The sequence below is a fragment of the Aotus nancymaae genome, unplaced genomic scaffold, assembly GCF_030222135.1.
Source record: "Aotus nancymaae isolate 86718 unplaced genomic scaffold, 86718_ANA_hifiasm-v0.15.2.pri h1tg000161l, whole genome shotgun sequence".
Lineage (NCBI taxonomy): Eukaryota > Metazoa > Chordata > Mammalia > Primates > Aotidae > Aotus > Aotus nancymaae.
The window spans coordinates 1,596,890-1,615,768 of NW_026988576.1; the positions used below are offsets into that span (position 1 = coordinate 1,596,890).

General features: G+C 40.3%; 2 protein-coding genes across 3 annotated transcripts in view; one reads left to right on the forward strand and one right to left on the reverse strand.

Moving 5' to 3' along the window:
* Positions 1-5,403, forward strand: part of TPP2 (tripeptidyl peptidase 2) — a 78,626-nt gene extending 73,223 nt beyond the window's left edge. For both annotated transcript variants that reach the window (XM_012440957.2, XM_012440958.3), the window contains 2 exons: positions 1,475-1,594; positions 3,323-5,403. In XM_012440957.2, coding sequence (XP_012296380.2) covers positions 1,475-1,594; positions 3,323-3,412 — 210 coding nt within the window. In that variant the 3' untranslated portion in view covers positions 3,413-5,403. The remainder of the gene's footprint in view (positions 1-1,474; positions 1,595-3,322) is intronic.
* Positions 5,404-9,801: 4,398 nt separating this feature from the next.
* On the reverse strand, positions 9,802-18,226 carry METTL21C (methyltransferase 21C, AARS1 lysine). Its single transcript, XM_012440987.2, has 4 exons — positions 18,097-18,226; positions 14,552-14,703; positions 10,750-10,867; positions 9,802-10,257 (listed from the first exon to the last, which is right to left on the reverse strand). Exons 1-4 carry the CDS (start codon positions 18,224-18,226, stop codon positions 9,863-9,865), a joined length of 795 nt encoding a protein of 264 aa, XP_012296410.2. The 3' UTR covers positions 9,802-9,862.
* Between the last annotated feature and the right edge of the window lie 653 nt (positions 18,227-18,879).

Sequence of the window (18,879 nt, forward strand, 5' to 3'; positions counted from 1 at the left end):
TGTGACGTTATATGTAGCCTAGTACTTCATGTTTGTCTCACCTTTTTTAAAAACCAGTTTGAGAATGTATGTAGTCGGTTTTTATTTAAACCAGTTATGTATGTAGCTAAATTAAGCAAGTCTTCTAGAAAATGTCTTCAGGCCTACCCATCTCTATTTATGTGCCAATTTGTTGGTGGTAGGAGATTGGGGGCAGGCTGAGGGGGCATACTGGTTAGTTTAGATGTTGCTTGTTTTCCTCAAGACTCTTGAATCTTCTTTTCCTGTGGAAATAAAGAAGGTAAATGGAGTCAGTAGGATTCCCCTCACTTATCACAGACCATCCTTTTGTTTTAATAGACAAGTGCTTGTTCTCAGTACTAACTGGTAATTTGCAGTAAAGAACCTTGGAAGTGGGAAAAAAGATTCTTCTGTGCTTCGGATTTTGCCAGCACAGTGCAGTGGTACGCTTAGAGAAGGTACTCAGTTATATTTGGGAAACTGAAGGAGCCAGTATTGCAGCAGAGGTTAGGAATTTGAATCTGAAATTAGACCCCTTGAGTCTTGAGTTTGGCTCCTGCCTCTACCACTTTTATATGTGACCTTAGGTAAGTTACTAAATTTTGATACCTTAGTTTCTTATCTACACAGTCTTCCATAGGCTGTGATGAATGGGTATTAAGTACATGCAAGGTCCCCAAACATACTTGCTGTTATTGCGAACAATTATTGAAGGCCTACTGTGTGCCAAACACTACTTACTACTGGAAACATGAAGATGAATAAGAACCTGGTTTCTGTCTTTGAGAAATGTAACGGAGATTGAAAAACACTTGATGACCATCATAATAAAATTGTTATAGAGCATTCTATTTTTGCAGTAATGCTACTGTATTAGGGGCTATGCATTCTATTACCTGTCTGTTTACTGTGTTTATGGCAACAATTGTTGAATACTTTAGTTGGCTTTAGAGTACAAATCAGTGTCATAGGACTTTCTTTGAGTACATTCCCCACATTCCAAAGTAAAGACGAAAAATATGTATAAATGACTACAGGTATATTTGACAGATGCAATAATTACAAGTAAAACCTTGTACCAAAGAAACCATGTTTATATAATCTAATACTTGTTTTTTGACTTCTATCCTCATTTGCAGTTTTGGCAGTTTATACTGACTCTACATTTTTGTATTTCTATCCTGATTTGCATCTTTGTAATTATGTTAGCTCTGATTTCTTATGCATGAAGAGGTATTTTTAAATGAATTTCCACAGCTAATAATTTCTCATATTCGTTTTCTTCCCCCAAAAAAACATGGTTCCATCTATGGAATACTAATTTTCTTTTTACAGATTTTTAAAAATTGTACTCGATATACCGTATTTATTTCAAAAGCTACACTTCTGTTAAAGTCTTAATTTTATTGTTAAAGCTAATGCCTTAAAATGTAAATTATTTTATAAACAAGCTTTATCATGTTTTATATTATAGGTTTTGACATTTGCATATAAGCATGCATTAGTAAATAAAATGTATGGGAGAGGCCTTAAATTTGCAACTAAACTTGTGGAAGAAAAACCAACAAAAGAAAACTGGAAAAATTGTATTCAAGTAAGTGGTATTTACAATGTCACTGTTCAGCATCACTTTGATATTGCATAGTGACAAGATAAGTAGAAAGGATTCGGGTTGTGACACAGCAATGCTGGTTTTATTGTGAGCAGTTATTACACTAATAAGAGTAATGTGAACTATAGAATAAATATATGAGAGACAGTAAATATGCTATTTAAATTTTAAAAACACTGTTCACTGCTATCCAAAAAACTGATATTAGCCTTAAATATTTTCAACAAGGGCAAAATGCATTGTGAATTTTGTAGAAGTAAAAGCCAGTTTTTCTTCATGAAGAAAACAGTTCCTTTTGGAGTTTATATTTGATTTTATTCTTCATTTGAGATGGTAGGCATTTTTAAAATTATTTTACCATATGTCATATTATGTGCAGAGAATTTCTATAGTTGAGCTTTCTGCACAAGTTAGTTGTCACGTTAAAAAATGTAATTGAATTCTACAGAAATTATTTTAGTCTGACCTCGTCTTTGTACATACATAATTGGTTTATACCTAGAGGATACGTGAAGGCAGGGGAGTTTGGTGGTTCCAGAAGGGCAAGCGTAGGTCAGTTATACTTTATATGTAAGGCATGCTTTGAATGTAAAACTGACCAGTAGAAAATGTTTGATAATTAGAGTAAGCTATAGTTCATATTTACTCTGAGAGCTTTTTGTTAACCTTCACCAGTCAGTCCAAATTGTAAGATATTTTAAATTAGCTCCTTCGGATCTTTGACTAGATTGAGAGAACTCTTTCTGGAACGAGGTGTTGATGTGTCTAATGTGGTTCTCATCACATGGAACCTGATCCGTGAGCACTTAGGTTTGTAAAGCCAGTGATCTCTGCAGACTTTCACATCAGGGAGTGTTTCATAACTTGTCTACCCTCCACTTTGCCCCCCTGCTGCCTGTTCTCCACACAGCAGCTGGAAAAGATGCTTTTTGACCCCTACTGTTGAATCTCCATCACATTTGGAATAAAATCTAAACACTCCCCTGTGGCCCATAAGCCCCCTGCCTACCTCTCCAGCTTTATTTCATATCATACTTAGCCCTCTCAACTCTGCTTCTGCCACACCAGCATCTCTGCTTGGCAGAAACAGCCATACCTTTTCCTACCAGAGGACCTTAGCACTAACTGCTCCGGCCAGATGGAATGTCTTTCCCAGATTTTCACACAGATTTCTTCTTGTCATTCAAACTCAACTTAAGTGTCACCTCCGTAGAGATCCTTTCTTAACCATCTGACTCCTCCCCACTTAGTTTATATCAAATATTATTTCTACTGTACACCTGAAAAATATCTTGTTTATTCATCTGTTTATTAATTTGCTTATTCTTTGTTCTCCCTAAAAATGAGAGGTGAATTTGTTCAGCGCTGTTTTCCCAATGTTTGACATGATAGTTAACTCAGAAAATATGAATGAAAGGAAATTAGGTTGGTAGGAAGTAAAGGAACTAGTAAGTTAAGTTGAAAGGAAGAAGAGAAGACAGGTTAATAGGAAAGAGGGAAAGAGGATAAAATGAGAAGAATTGGTTGGCTGGTTGGTAGGAAAGTTGGTTGCTGGAAAGGAAGATCAGTGCGTGGGTAGCAGTTGGTTAGTGGAAGGAAGGTTCAGTGTGCTACTACCTTATTGTTACTAAATATTTAATACAGAATTTATTCTAAACATTGAGCTTTCAACTGTCACTTTTTTAAAAATATTATTATATTTTGTTGTAGCTGATGAAGTTACTTGGATGGACCCATTGTGCATCTTTCACTGAAAACTGGCTCCCCATCATGTATCCTCCCGATTATTGTGTATTCTAAAATAGGAAACAAGACTTTAAATTTTAAAAAAGAAAGTTTTATAGTGAATGGATATAAGAACAATTTGTGGCATTTTTAGTCTAATGCATGTTTTCATCCACTATCCAATACTGATTATTAAAATGGCGTATGTTTATCAGAGAATTCACTGACGTGTGGCTTAATACATGTAAATCTAGACTTCTGACATCATGGTGTTTTCTTAATGCCTCTCATTGCTGGCACAGGGATGTGCCCTACCTGCCAGTACGTAGGCCTTGGAGTTGGGTTGCAGCTTATTACATGCATGACAGGTTTTGAAAGGTAACTTGTAACTGCAAACCTGTAAAGTTCTATTTTTTATTTTATAAATGAACAGGGTTTTAACATACTCAACTTTAGTTTTTTTCAATTGTGTGAAGGCCTTAAAAAAGCTGCATTAAATGTAGCTAAAATTATTTATTGGACTAAAAATTAACAGAACTTCATTTCCAGATTTTTTTTTTTTGGCAAATGTTTACATTCAATTAAGGGGAAAAAATAGAACCAGCACAAATGAGTGGCAATTGCTGGAGCACAATTGCTTCAATGGATCTTTACCTTGGGGTAATTACAGGCAAGTCATTTTCACATCCTCTTGAAGTGCAAAGCATCAGAATGAACTCTGTGAATACATGCGTAAGTGCCAGACAGCTGAATCTTTATCAGGTATTGTAAAGATACACATATGATATGTTTATTAAAATTAAAATAATGTAAAACACGTGAGTAAATGTGCAAAACCAAGATCACAGTACACCATATGCACTCTGGTACCTTAATTTTTTTTTTTTTTTTTTTACAAATAATAAAAGTGAATATTGAAGCTTCTTAAAGTTGGCCTTAATTTTTCATAAATAAAATTTGGGGTTATAACAGAAATAATACATTAAATACATAGACAAAAAATGTTAAACATAAGGTAATCTATTTTACAGTGTTTCTTATAGGCTTACAGGTATTTCAATATATTTCCAATTGTTGCGTGTGATTAACTTTTGTGTACATCTAACTTTTTATTTTTTGTTTGTTTGTTTGTTTTTGTTTTTGTTGTTTTTTTTTGAGACAGAGTCTTGCTCTGTCTGCAGGCTGGAGTGCAGTGGTGCGATCTTGGCTCACTGAAACCTCTGCCTCCTGGGTTCAAGCGATTCTTCCACCTCAGCCTCCCGAGCAGCTGGGACTACAGGCACGCGCCACCATACCCGGCTAATTTTTCTATTTTTAGTAGAGACGGGGTTTCATCATGGCGAGGATGGTCTCGATCTCTTGACCTCGTGATCCGCCCGCCTCGGCCTCCCAAAGTACTGGGATTACAGGCATGGGCCACCGTGCCCGGCCACTTTTTATTATTTTTATCTTTGGCTACTACATGTGCATCTCTCATCATTCTTCCACCGAATAAACAGATACAAGTAATATTCAAAAGGTTATAATCCATTATCTAATGGCAAATTGTGTGTGTGTGTGTGTGTGTGTGTGTGTGTATGATTTTTTAATCTTGTTCTTTTCAAATTTACCCCTGCAAAAGGCCTACCAGTAACCCTGTCTAGTCATTCATAACTGTTTTTGCTTTATCTCATGAAATTGTTAGAGCCTTTATGAGAAAAATAAATACACGTATAAGTATATTGTACACAACTTCTGGGATATCTAGGGCCTAAATTCCATCCATGAACAGCTACGTGCATGTTGTGTCTCATGCATTCATGGACTTTCCACCTTACAAACATACAGATCCCCATTTGTATAGATTTAGTCCAGTAAGAGAGTGGAGAAGCTCAGTAAAGGTAGGATGACTTCCCAAGGTTATACTGCTGATGGACTGATTGGTAATTAGTTACAGACCTTGTTTTATAACCCAGGTTTTGCTATTTCAAGTAAGTACTACATATAGCAGGAATCAGTAACGTTTGGCCCTTTAACCCGAACTGGACTGCTGCCTGTTTTTGTAAATAAAGTTTTATTGGAACAGAGCCATGCCTATTCATTTATGACTCCTGTAACTGGAGGCAGTTACACAAAGCTGCCATGTTAGCTCCTGCTTCCTGTCTGGATCATTCTGCATTTCTGTGGTGAAAGTGGACCCAAGTAAGTTCTAGATGTCCTCAGTAGAATCATTACTGTTTCTATGTGATTACATTAAAAATAACACAAGCAATAGGATGGTACTTTAAAAAGTCAAGCAGTTTTCCTGTTTCTGATCACAGTAGCCAATGTTTGTGCACACCCACTGAAAACAACTGAAAAAACTAGGTAAAAATAACGTTTTAAAGAAATATTAGAGACAGTACAGAATGTGTGCCTAGTATTAGTTCTGTGGCCCCTTTCCAATGATAAGAGGCAGGTCCCCTCTCATGGGATTTCTTTCCTTCCTCATGTTAGCCTGCTTCCTGGGAGAACTTCTCTTTACCCCAGAAGAGTCCCACCTGCTCCTCTTCTTAGGCACCACAAATCTCAAACCCTTTCTCCCTCTACCCCCAGCTCTAATGAAATGTGCAGGGGCTGGATGACTAGAAGCCGCAGCTTGGGTCTCTTCTGACAAGCCAAATCACTTGACCCCCGTGAATCTCCTTAAGAAAATTACGGTGTGGGTTCAATGTGTCTGTTACAACTAAAAAATTATTTCATTTGAATTAACTGAGTCTTTTCCTCCACTGTGTTTCCTTCTCTGTCCTCCCTACAAACCCAGCATTCAGAATACATGCGTCTTTGTCTTTCCGTGTAGGATTTAAATCAGAGAAGCCTGCAAAGGGAGATAAATAAGAGGTATCCTTGCCATCTCCCCTGAAGTGGGAGGGGAGGAAACCTTGAATGGAGAAAAGGTTTTGAGGAATAAAGTGGGAAACAACTTCATGAGTCTGAGTCTGAACATAGTAAACCAAGGGGAGAAAAATGTACCAGTAGTCATGGGTGGTAAACTGAAAAAAGGAAGCCGACTAAGTAAAACCCTGGAAGCTGCAATAGAAAGATGTAAGTGCTGCTCTAACATGAAGGGTTCTTGGGCATCCATCCCATCAGCAGAATCTCCACCTGCCCTCCTGATACCCTGAGAGAGCCAGGTCAGGATGTGATGGTGCAGTACCTGCCAGCACTTTGCTGTAAAATGCCTCTGCACTCAGTTCTGCAAGTAAACTGCTTTAGTTTCATTTAAAACCCCTGCTTTTGTAAGAGGATTTCAAACAACAGTGAATTCAAGCTGAGTCGTTCCTCTCAAGGGACAAACATATAGAACTACAGTTCCAGTGTCAGTGCCAAGGGTCAGGTTTTCACTGTGCAGCTGGGGCTGCCTGCATACCCAGTCACGTAAACCAGATTCACTCTAGAATCAGCCAGGTCTTACCCAAAATGCGAATAGAAGAAAAAGCAACTAAAAATGTATTTTGTAATTTCATTTTGTGATTTTAAGCCACCTCAGAACTCAGCTGTCTACAGTAATTTATTTTCACTAGTAAGTCATATGCCTGGAATTTGGCAGATCTAAACTGGGCTTGGGCTAGATGGTTCCAAGCCTGAGTCATTAAGATGTACAATTTACAGAAACAGCAGAGGCTAGAGGAACAAGTTAGAGGGCACTCTAATGATGCAGTGTGCGTAATGCAGTAGTATGAAATTCTACAAAAAACTAAGATGAGGATCAGATTTCAGAGACATACTAGTTAATCCAATTCGGACCTCATTGGATTCTGATTGAAACTAAAAATAAATGTCATAACACTTTGAGACAATTGAACATTTGAACACTGCATATTTTAATACATTACTTAATATTTAATATAAAATATTTTAGATGTGATAGTATTATGATTATGTATCTTGTATAGATACAAGCTGAATTTACAGAAGGAGTGATTTATCTGATTCAGATTAATAGGGGAACAGAGAAAGGAATGGTTTAGATTAAGCATGATTTTCCATAAGTTGAAATGTACTTATTTAGCGGAATATTGGCCTATAGTTGCCATATAATAAACCGCACAAATTTAAAATGTACAATTAGCCTATTTTCCTCTATTTAAAAATTTCTGGAATAGTGTAAAGAAAAAGAACATCAATTCAGCCATTCTAAAAGGACACTTCATTTACAAAATAAGCATAAGATCATATTCCTTTGCCCTGGAAATGTGAAAAGTTTGAGAAGAGATTTAAGGGATTGAGTTTCATTGCTATAATTTTCTTAATAGATTCCTCTGCATTGTGTATTTGAAAGGTAGAGGATTTGAAAGAAAAATTTGCATAACATTTGGGACAAACCATCGGATTTTTTTAATGGCTTTATTGAAGTGTAATGTACCTATCATAGAGTTTAGCCATTTCAACTGTGCAGTCTAATGTCTAGAATGCAGCCATCAGCACAATCTGGGTTTTTAGCAATTGCCAATCATCTGGAAGAACTCCCTCAAGCTCATTTGTAGCCAGTCTACATTCCCACCCCTAACCCTAGACAGCCAGTGATCTGCTTTCTAATTCTGTAGTTTTTCTAGAAATTTCATATGCACGGAATCATACAATATGTAATTTTTTGTCTTTCACTTAGCGTAGTGTTCCTGAGTTTCAGCCACTTTGTGTGTATCTGTTCATTCTCTGTTGCTGCTGCGTATACTGCATTGTGAGATGTACCACATTTTGTTCATTCACTAGTTGATGGATGTTTGTTTATATTTGAGGCTATTACGAATAATGCTGCTGTACTGCTGTGAACGTTTGTTTACAAGTCTTTGTGTGGACATATCTTTTAAAGTAATGTAGGGTAGATATCTAGGAATGAAATTGCCAAGACATGGTATATTTCTTTTTACATTGTAAGAAACTAGCAGACCATTTTCAAAATGTCCACCATTCGACATTCCCACTAGCAGTATGTGAGAGTTGTAAGCTTTGCACATCCTCAGCAACACTTGACGATATCACCTTCTTAACTTTGGCCATTCTATTGGTTGTGTGTGTGTGTGTGTGTATGGAGAAAGAGAGAGAAAATCACCATCCAGAGGAATTGAAGAGTATTCAAAAACATGAATCACCAAATTTACCTTAGAGACCCATAGGCTCATATTCTCAGTAGGCAATTATCAATAAAGGAGAAAATAGAGACAAGTATTTGGAATTATGGCTAGAATATCCATTTGTTCCTTAAACTTACAGGTACTTCTTGTTTTACAGGCAGATTTAGAGATCACTAAGAAATACCAGTATACCAATATGTATGAACATTAGTAAATGATACTAATTGCTGTCTCAGTTACTTCTTTAAAGTACTACTTCTTGTGAATCAGATCTTCCCACCAGTGTCTTGAGGCGTGTCTTGATTCTTCTTGGCCTTTTTATTTTCACATGATTTTAGAATTAGCTTGACAAATTCCACAGGAAAGTATATTGGGATTTTTACAATGATTTCACATAAGCTATTGATCAATTTGGAGAAAACTGACATATTTACAATGTCTCCTAATGCACAAACTTGATGTCTCCCCATTTAGGTTAGTTTTAATTTGCCTCAATAATGCTAGATACATTTGCATGAACTTCTTGCTTTGTTAGATTTATTCCTAAGTATTCAATATTGCAATTGTAAGTGGTATCTTTATTTAAACTTCATTTTCTATTTGTAGTTGGAATTTACAAATAAAATTGAGCTTTCAATATTGACATTTGGCCACTTTGCCAAACTCTTACAAATTCCCGTATCAATGTGGATTGCCTGCAGTTCCAGAGGTTGGCAAACTATGCACTGTGAGCCAAATCTAACAGGCTAAAAAGGTTCTTACCATTTCATAAATGGTTGTAAAAGAAAAAGAATTTGATGTAGAACAGTATGTGACCTGTGCCCTGGAGAGCCTAAAATATTTATTGTTAAAAAAAAGACAATACAGAAATTAACTAGAAATTATTAAAGATAGTTGACACGGAGGGAGAGTATTTGTAAATTATCTTAAGAAGTTCCTAAAACAACATCCATTTTCTCATTTTAGCAGTTTTACTTTTTACTTTTAAGCCTATTAACTTTTCTATCACTCAATATCCTTTTTTTTTTTTTGCTGCAGTTAAAAAATCTGTAAAAATAGATTCTTCAAACTTAAATATAGTGACCCTGTCAAGCCCAGTTTCAAAAAGCATGTGACAATATATTGAGAAGTTTAAAAATGTACTATAGCAGAAATAGGGAAGAAATTTACTTAGTAATTTATCCATGTAAGATTTATTAAAGATGTAACCAAGACTTTGGAACCAACAAAGCTACTTTCATATTTTTATGGTATTCTTTCTAGATATTTAGATTAACCAGATCCTCTTAAATAAGTTACTTGAGAAGGTTTCTGCAGTATTGTTACATTTGTTCTAAGTATACAAGTTGTTTCTCTGTACTACCTCCTCAGTCCTATAAAAGAAGTCTTTATTACCAAAGCAATTTCTAACACATTACTCCAAAGATTGGATTTAGTCCCATTTTAATATCCCCTTAAAAAGTTTGACTGATGACTCTGGATATTCAGCCAACAGTGTTGTGTCAAAAACTTGCTTGAATTTATCTAAAAATTCATAGTCGGTGCTGAATCTGAACTTGTTTGCCCAAAGCAGCACCGTCCCTGGCTGGGAAAGGTACACCATGGTGGTGAGCAGCTTGTCCAGGAAGTAGTGATGGTAGACCACATCCGAGGCGAGGACATAATCATAGTAAAAAGCTGACTTGGGAAAGTTTTTTTCTAGGTCTTCACCCCATACCAGTTCTTTCACTTCAGGCAGATGTGCTGTACATTGTAGCGTGTTTTTTAGAAGATTGTATTGAAGGTTTCCCAGGACATCAGGCAAATCCGTTGCTGTGACTTGAGCTCCTAAGAGAAAAAGAAAAATTGCAATAATGATCTGGAAACAGTTGGGCAGCCACAGTGTACATATACCCAGGGAGAAACAGGAGAAACAACTGGATTCCTTAGCCTTGGCTGTATTGGGTGGGCTGAACATGTGTGACTCAATGCGGACTGGCTAAACTTTCTTGTGAGCACTCTTGCCCTGTGCACTGTAAGACGGTGAGCAGCCTCCCTGGCCTCCAACCACCTGATGTCAGTAGCTCCCCCACCTCACCCACCCCCGGGCTTGACAACAGAGATCAGAGTCATGCCTCTGGACTCAGCTTTGTCCCATGAAAACTGGTTGATTAGAGATTAACCTCCCTGAGACTTGATAATCTCTGTGGATAACAGTAATTCCTGCCACATGGCATTTGGGGAAAATTCACTGAGTAAAGTCAAGGCCAGGCACCTAAACCACAACCTGTGAGGTTACAGTAAAGTTCTGGACACTAGGTCAGGAATAAACAAACAAACCTAAAATACTGGCCACAGTGGAAACAAGGCCTGGTCCAGCACCAATTTCAAGTATTTTTGCATCTTGGAAATTCAGTTCCTCAGCATGTTCCTCCAAATATTGACACAAAGCTGTAGCCTAAAAGAAATAATTATAACTTTTCATGTGGGCATTGGAACATTGGAAACCAGTAGCAACCCTTTCTGGCACTCAAATTTAAATACTAAAAGACACGTTATTAAATATGTTCAGTTTATATTCATAAGAACCCAAATGTGCACTCAATGCCATATTTGGACCTCTGAAATAAAGAAGTTATAGTAAATTGCATCTAAGGAACTGGGGAAGCAGATTTGTTAAATTGCCTCCATCATATTTGCTCAATCTCCAAAGAACAGGAGGAACAGCAGATCAGCTCAGCTCTTTCCAATCAGGACAATGTTGGGCTAAAGAAACAGCAATTTCTTCCTCTGGTTTAATCGTGTCGGGTCTCCAACTCCTTTAAGAATGTTGTTTTATATTAGACTTCTTTCTTGTAAGAGAGTTTTTTAAATTATAGAAATAATTTTTTAATGTCATTTATAAACTTGACCACCTCTTTCTTGACTCCTTTACCAAAATTCAGGTTGGCTAATGCATTGGCGTCTGGAGCAATGGGGCAGTGACTTTTTAAGTGGTTCATCTAAGAAACAGACTGTTGAGAAACTGCTTCTCAGACTCCAGTGTGCAAACAAATCCCCTGGGTAGCTTGTTATAGATGCAGATCCTCATTCAGTCGGTTGAGAATGGGGCTCAGATGCTGCACGTCTAAACAAGCCCTGACATGGTGCTCATCTGCTGGCCCACGGACAGCGCTTTGAGTAGTAGCAAGGAGATTTTTTAAAATGTTTTATATATGAAAAATCTTGTTAGTTTTTTATACAGGAAATCAAACATCCCTTTCTTCTTTATTCCTTCCCTTCTGCCTCCACCTTCCCCTAACCCTTCTGCGAAGAGTAAAGAGTATTTGATTTGCATTGATTGATGAGATGTTTACATTTATGGCAATGAGGCATCAACTAGCAGTGCCCTGGACCTGAGAGATTAGGAAGAGTTATGAGAAGAAGATGACAAAGTTACTTAAATTTGAGTATGAATAGCCTAGAGTCAGGAATGTGAACACTGTGATTTAAAAAAACAATAAACTCTATAATTTACTTATCCATTTAGGCCCTAGCTAAAGATATGCCCCATCTTCCTCTGGACTCTACTTTCTATTTGGGGCCCAGTTTGGAGTGGGGGCAGCCAGGATGATTGGAGATGTGCCCCTCCTAGGATTACCAACGGGAGGTTTAGTTGCCAACTTGACCCTGTAAGTCACTCCATTTCATCCTCATCTGTTCATATTGAACTTCCACAGGCAAAGGTGAACACCTCGACTGTCTGGGAACTCAGGGGTGGGGCTGAGGGGCCAGGTAAGCCAAGTACAAACTTCATTCCGGCAGGTAAGTGCTGGAGAGGAGGCATACAGCAGGGTGAGGGGAGAGGGGTCTCCACGGAGCCGCCGAGGAGTCGGGGCCAACTTCCAGCACCAACCGCAGCAAGCTGCAAGGAGCTCCAGAGTTTAGAAGGGAAGTTTTGGAGAAAAGAGTTCTTTGGTCCTTAAGGAGAGAAGGTAAGTATTTGCTGTGGCGGCTGAGGGAAAGGAGTCAATATCAGGAAGAGAGTGTCACCTAGAGCCATCTAGAGGGCAGCTCTGAGGAACTTCCTGCAGATGGCCGCAGGCCTCCTTCCTGGTGCCCTGTCCTGGGAGAGGCTGGCCCCAGGGGTGTCATCTGGAGACAAAGCTTTTCTTGGGGACAGCCATGTCTTTTGACATCCATTCTCCCCCAGCCCCTAGTCCTGTTAGCAAACTCTGAAGGGATCTTTTCACAGAGCTGCACCTGAAGTCACACGGAAAGGGCACTGTCTCACTTTAGATAACCTTCTTGTGTGGCTTTCAGGAAACAGGTTTCGTGAGAGGCTGGTGTTTGGTGCATGAATCATGCCTCGTTCAGAATGAAACAGTCAGGTGGGCAAATACTCTTTTTTTAATTTCTGATCTCTTTTTAAATTTTTTTGTTTTAAGAGAGATGGGGGTCTCACTGTGCTGCCCAGACTGGTCTCAAACTCCTGAGTTCACGCAGTCCTCTTGCCTCTGCCTCACAAAGTGCCGGGATGACAGGCGTAAGCCACACGCCCGGCCTCTGATCTCTCACTCGCCACTTTGTCAATACACCACTGCTGTCGTCTATTTGCCTAATGTATTATAAGAGAAAGCTGTGAGTTGTTTGATTTTCAAACTTGTTTTCAAGGCAAATAAAAGCCTTTGGTTGAAGGAAATTATATGCATAAGGTGTAAAAATAGAGCTTCCTGTTTGAGAGTGGGTGAAGGTGGACCCCCTAAGAGCCTGGAGCCCTTCTGCTACCCTTCTCCCCATCCTGTGTCATCCACGGGGTTCCTGAGGGAGCTCCATGGAACCGATAACCAGGACTACTCAATATGGCGGCTGTGGCCCAGCAGATGCTCATCACCTGGGAACATGTAAGAAATGCGCCCCACTCCAGACCTCTTGAATCAGAATCTGCATTTTAACAAGACTGCAGATTGAGTTCTGATCTGGAGCCTCTCTAAGCATTGACAACGTCTGCAATGGGAAAAGCGATGGCGCTGGCTCCAAGGGCCACTGCCCAGCTTGGCTCTGCCCTGCACCCTGTCAGGAGCTGTACCACACCAGCGGACTGGCCTGCATCCCCATTTCCTCAACTGAAAGGTGGAAAGAAAGAATATTACATTAACGACCACAGCTCATGTGAGCTTACACTAGGACTTCATTTAATCTCACAACCTGAAATTAATTCTTGCAATTTTGAGAATCACGTCAGGAGTGCTGCAGGCATTACCACTACCCTAGTTTTAAAAATAGTAACGAAGGCAAACGGAAGTGAGGTGAACGTTTGTGACCACCCAGGCTGGAAATGAAAGCTTTTCCGACTCAAAATCCAGAGGATTGCCCCCATTTCAGCGCCATGCTCTCAAGGCTGTGGCAGCAGTGACATGTCACGAAGTCATGCCTCCTAAACGTCCCTACTGACACAGCCTGGGTCGAAAAGAGAAGAATGGCTGGCCGGGTGCAGTGGCTCATGCCTGTAATCCCAGCATTTTGGGAGGCCGAGGAGGGAGGATCACTTAAGGTCAGGAGTTCAAGACCAGCCTGGTCAATATAGTGAAACCCTGTCTCTACTAAAAATACAAAAATTAGCCAAGCATGGTGGCAGGTACCTGTAGTCCTGGCTACTTGGGAGGCTGAGGCAGAAGAATCGCTTAAACCAGGGAGGTAGAGGTTGCAGTGAGCCAATATGATGTTGCTGCACTCCAGCCTGGGCGACAGAGCAAGACTCTGTCTCAAAAAAAAAAAAAAAAAGAGAGAGAGATGAATGGCTGAGGGTCGGTGGGGGAGTGGCTCGGAGATGCCCACTGCAAAGTCTAAACTCTAAACCCCTGGGTTTTTTCTTAACAGTTCATATAAATTTTGCATTCACTTCCTCATATAGCTGAGTTTGTTTAATATAAAAATAATATTTCAAGAAACAGAGCTTAAGGCAAAACTAGTGCTTCTGAAAGAAATACTGTTTTTGCTGATCCCATGCACACCACCAACATCCCCCAGGGCATGAGCAATTGAACCTCAAATTGAGAGACACAGGATATGAAGGAACTTGACATATTGTCCAAGGCAACTCGGAAGTACGCAATTGTTATCTCCAGAAATCCTGACATCACAAACGTGACAGTTCTCTCACCCCTGGCCACACCACCGCTCCGTAACTCTCTATGGATTCCTGGATGACAATCTCCTTTCCTGCAAACCGATAATGCTCCTGAGTGTAGCTGGCGTAATCTGTAGGAACAAATTTCTGGAGGCTATGAAGAGATTGTTCTATCTTGTTGGAATCTGTGAAGCAGAAAAATAAAATGGGGTTTATAATTTGTTAAAATCCAGTGCAAAGACACACTTGGTACAATTGCTAAGATGGCATTAGATTCAGCGATCTTCCTATAAACAGAGAGGATAATGCTGCGAAGGAGAATGGCTGTAAACTGGCATAAAATCGAATTTTATGAGGTGATGGGGACATGAAATTTGAATGTGACATTTTTATAGAATGGCAAAATGCCAAAGGATGCTCTGGGCCTTTTCCTTATTTAGGGGAGGATAGAAGAGGTACGGATTCGCTCCCAACCTATGTTTTTCTGATGGAAAAATGGCAAACTTACCAGCAAAATGGCACGAATGAGCTGTCTGGATACAGAGGAACTAGGTAAACACAGACTTGCCTTTATTTATTTATTTAGAGTCAGAGTCTTGCTCTGTCACTCAGGCTGGAGTGCAGTGGCGCTATCTCAGCTCACTGCAACCTCCACCTCCCGGGTTCAAGCGATTCTCCTGCCTGAGCCTCCTGAGTAGCTGGGATTACAGGCATGCACCACCACACCCGGCTAATTTTTGTATTTTTAATAGAGACAGAGTTTCACCACGTTGACCAGGCTGGTCTTGAACACTTGACCATGTGATCCACCTGCCTCAGCCTCCCAAAGTGCTGGGATTACAGGCATAAGCCACCACGCCCAGACAGACCTGCCTATTTTTAGGTCTTGAAGTGAGGTAACATTCCCACATGTTGCCTGGAGCCTGTTCCTTCAACCTTTCCTACAATTGCCCCTCAAAAGGGAGAGGCCACCCAAGCCCAGCCAGCCCCACAGCCCTGGGGGAGGTTGGCAGCTGAGCTCTGGCTATTAAGTTACTATTGCTTTAAATACTCCTTTAAACCCATGACACACACTAGCAGCTCTCAAATGGCATATAAAATGAGAGGAAAAGAGCACCTGATCGGGCTGACATGGGATCACAAGTGTTTGCAGGTTTCCCAGAGTGTTGGAATAAAAAGAGCAGTGAGTCAAAGTGTGGGGAAGAAGGATCAGGAGCAGAGGAGAAGGTGTTGGTCCCAGCGGTGGGAAAGAAATAACAGTGTGGAGACTGTTGGGGACGGAGTGGAGCGGGCAGGGAAGAAGGTCACTTCTGTTTGCATGAAACCTGCCTTTGTGGCCTGGGATATGACTGGAAAATTTTTAACTGGGGGTAAAATATGAGCTTTGAAAAAATCTGGAAGGGGCAGCCGGCGAACATTGGAAGTGTTTCAATCTGAAATAGACACTCCGGGTGGAAGGCGGAAGGCAGGAGGAGGTGAATGAGAGGCGAAGGGAAGCGGACCCTGGAAGAAACGCGGTCGGCAGGGCGTTCCCCAGGTCGGGGGCGGCTGCCCCCCGGGTGTTTGAAGTCTCACTCATCCCATACACACTGGAACGGTTCCTTGCCACCGCTCTGCAAAGGCTGCTGACAGCTCCACAGTAAGTAGAGGAATTTGGAGGGAGCCTTTAGAAATAGTCACAACATTTGACAATGTCTGTTGAATCTAATTAAGAACAAAACCTGGAGCTTGTATTTTATATGTTTGTATATATTTTCATTTAGTTTCCCTAGAAATTCATTTTTGTTTTATATTACAAAAGTATCAGTGTGCAGCACACTAAAAAATATATGAATGAAGTGATTCATTTGTAAATGAGCATCACGGGTGCCTTCCGCTCTTCGGAGTGTTGCTTTTGGCTGTGACTTTGATTTAGTATGTCCTACCACTTTGAAGGAGAATTCTCTGCCCTGACAGAAACCTGGGACCTCAGTGAACTTGCAAGACCCCGCTATAAAAGGTAGCCAATTCAGTCCTGAGACCCTGTCCTTTCTGTCACCTGCCCGGCTAGGAGGTTGTAGGGAGATTGTAGGGTAAGGAGGGAGCCCTGTAGCTTTCCCCACCTTTTTTGGGAAGCCACTGATATTTAACGGAACCCTAGCTCCCACCACATGGCTGAGAAGATGACCCTGAATTCTGGCTTAGAGGCAGGAAGAAGGCAGAAAAGTATAGGCTGATTAATGTTTAATAACCAGTTCAGCCGGAGGGAAAGAAGCGTTGATTGACAGGGTTTGATCATTGCTCTGGAGTAAATACTCCCACCCTGGCCAATTTCAGAGGAGCATCGTGACGTCACTTAGAAAAGACGTGCAGCACCTCACCACCATGTAGGGTTCCTACCATACAGACACCATATACATGATTAATCTCGAGAGCACAGATATTAGGAAGATGTAGGAGAATAATTGATGATTAGTTTTGAGTATTTATCACCTTTGCTTTTAATATGCCTTCGTCTTTGATATAATCTATTTAATCATAATATTCTAACTTAAATTGAATGATGATCATAATTAACAACCAGCTGGAAAAGTTGCTGAAATTCAAGTGCTGATACAAGCCATCTCCAGCACACCACTGGGTGGTGGCTCAAAGCATCAGGGACCCGTACCAGCCCCTGCCAGCTTCCCTGCCCTGCCCCACTCTCATCCAAGCCATGCCTGTCCCTCCTCCCACATGTCACCATCTGGGGACTTATCTTTCTCTAGAGACTAGGAAAAGTAAGTAGGGGGCTGATTTTGAATGGCTCATCATTTCAGAGGTAAATAAACTGACAATTAAGCTTGACAACTACACTTTTCCAATCAGCACTGTAAAGAAACATGGACGTGCACGTCTTCTATAAGACCCTGTGAAGTTCTACAAAGATAAACAAATGTATGTTTATCGCGCCTTAAACAGTTTCATTTATTCTAGCTGGACTCTTCTGATAGTTTTATAGAAATCAGATTTTCAGATAAGGTAGGGTTGCATTTTTGTGTAAACAATTCAGTAAAAATAGACACCATTCCCATTTATTAGTGTTGGGATATATTTTTTTACCACTTTTAATTTTAAACACTCTAAATGTTGCATCTCGGCTTTTATTAGATCATTTGTTATGTCTGTTATCTATTTACAACTGAATTCATGCCCAGAAATGTAACCCTAAACTGTTATATTGTCCTAATGGGAAAACACAGTTTGATTTATAAAGATTCACTGTCTGACAAAGCTGCCAAGATGCATTTTGGTGAAAAACAGAAACAAATCTAGATTTTTTCCTTTAAGTTCTTGTTACAAAAATATAGCAATCTTAGATCTATACGTATGAAAAAAACAAATGTGTGAACTTTGATAAGTAAATCATGAAAAAACAGGAATTACTTTTAATGCTATGTTTATGCTTGCAAAACATCATTTTTCCACTAAGCTTCATTATAGTAAAAAATCTAGTGGTAAAAGGAAATTGAAATTCTTGTCACTGAAATTTACTTGAGAACGTCGTTGCCAGGAAAGCAACTGAGGAAAACTGCTGAGGTGATGAAGAAGGAGGTTACCTTCTACGGGTCCGCCGGTGCTGTCTTTCTGCAGAACCCCCTTCTTCTCGACTTCTAACCAGCCACCCGGCGAGCTCGGTTCTTCCCCCTGGCGCTCAGGCTGCTGTGCAGAGCTCAGACACACGTCCATAGCCGGAGCCTGCTGAGAGGAAAGAGCTGGACAGGGCCCGAGGCGCTCAGCCCAAGACATTCCCTGAGGGCTCTGAAAGGTGTAGCTTATCTGAGCTGAAAAGAACGCCTGCTTTTCAGCTTACTTCTCTGAGTGAGCAAAGCAGCCACCCAAGGAGCTGTCATCCTGGCTTCCCAGAGCAAGATACAGGGAAACCATGAAGCATTACTGAACCTATGTGCGTGAAGAAACAGCAGCTGTGACCTGGAAACTGGTTTTATGCTGCTCAGGGGCCTATAGCAAGTTTTTGTTCTTTTGAAAAGTTATTCTTTGCCATCCTCCTCCCCACTCCAAATATTGTAGCCCATCACTAGGTTCTGGGACTCGAAACTGTGTCTCTAATAACTTTTGGACTGAATCGTGAAATCTGTCCAGACTTGCATGCCACTGGTGGTACGTGTGGATTCTGGGGTTAATGACATCATGGATGAGAAGCTGGATTTTGGAGCAAACACAAGGCTGCTCTGCTTTCCTCGGGGCTCTGTTGCAAGACAGTGGAAAGCACTGGGGCTGGGACCAGGAGCTCGATTTGGCTCCTGCCCTAAAACTGGGCAACTCACTCAGTCCTCTCAGGGACCAGTCTGTCATCAGTGAAAAAGCGATCATAATATCCG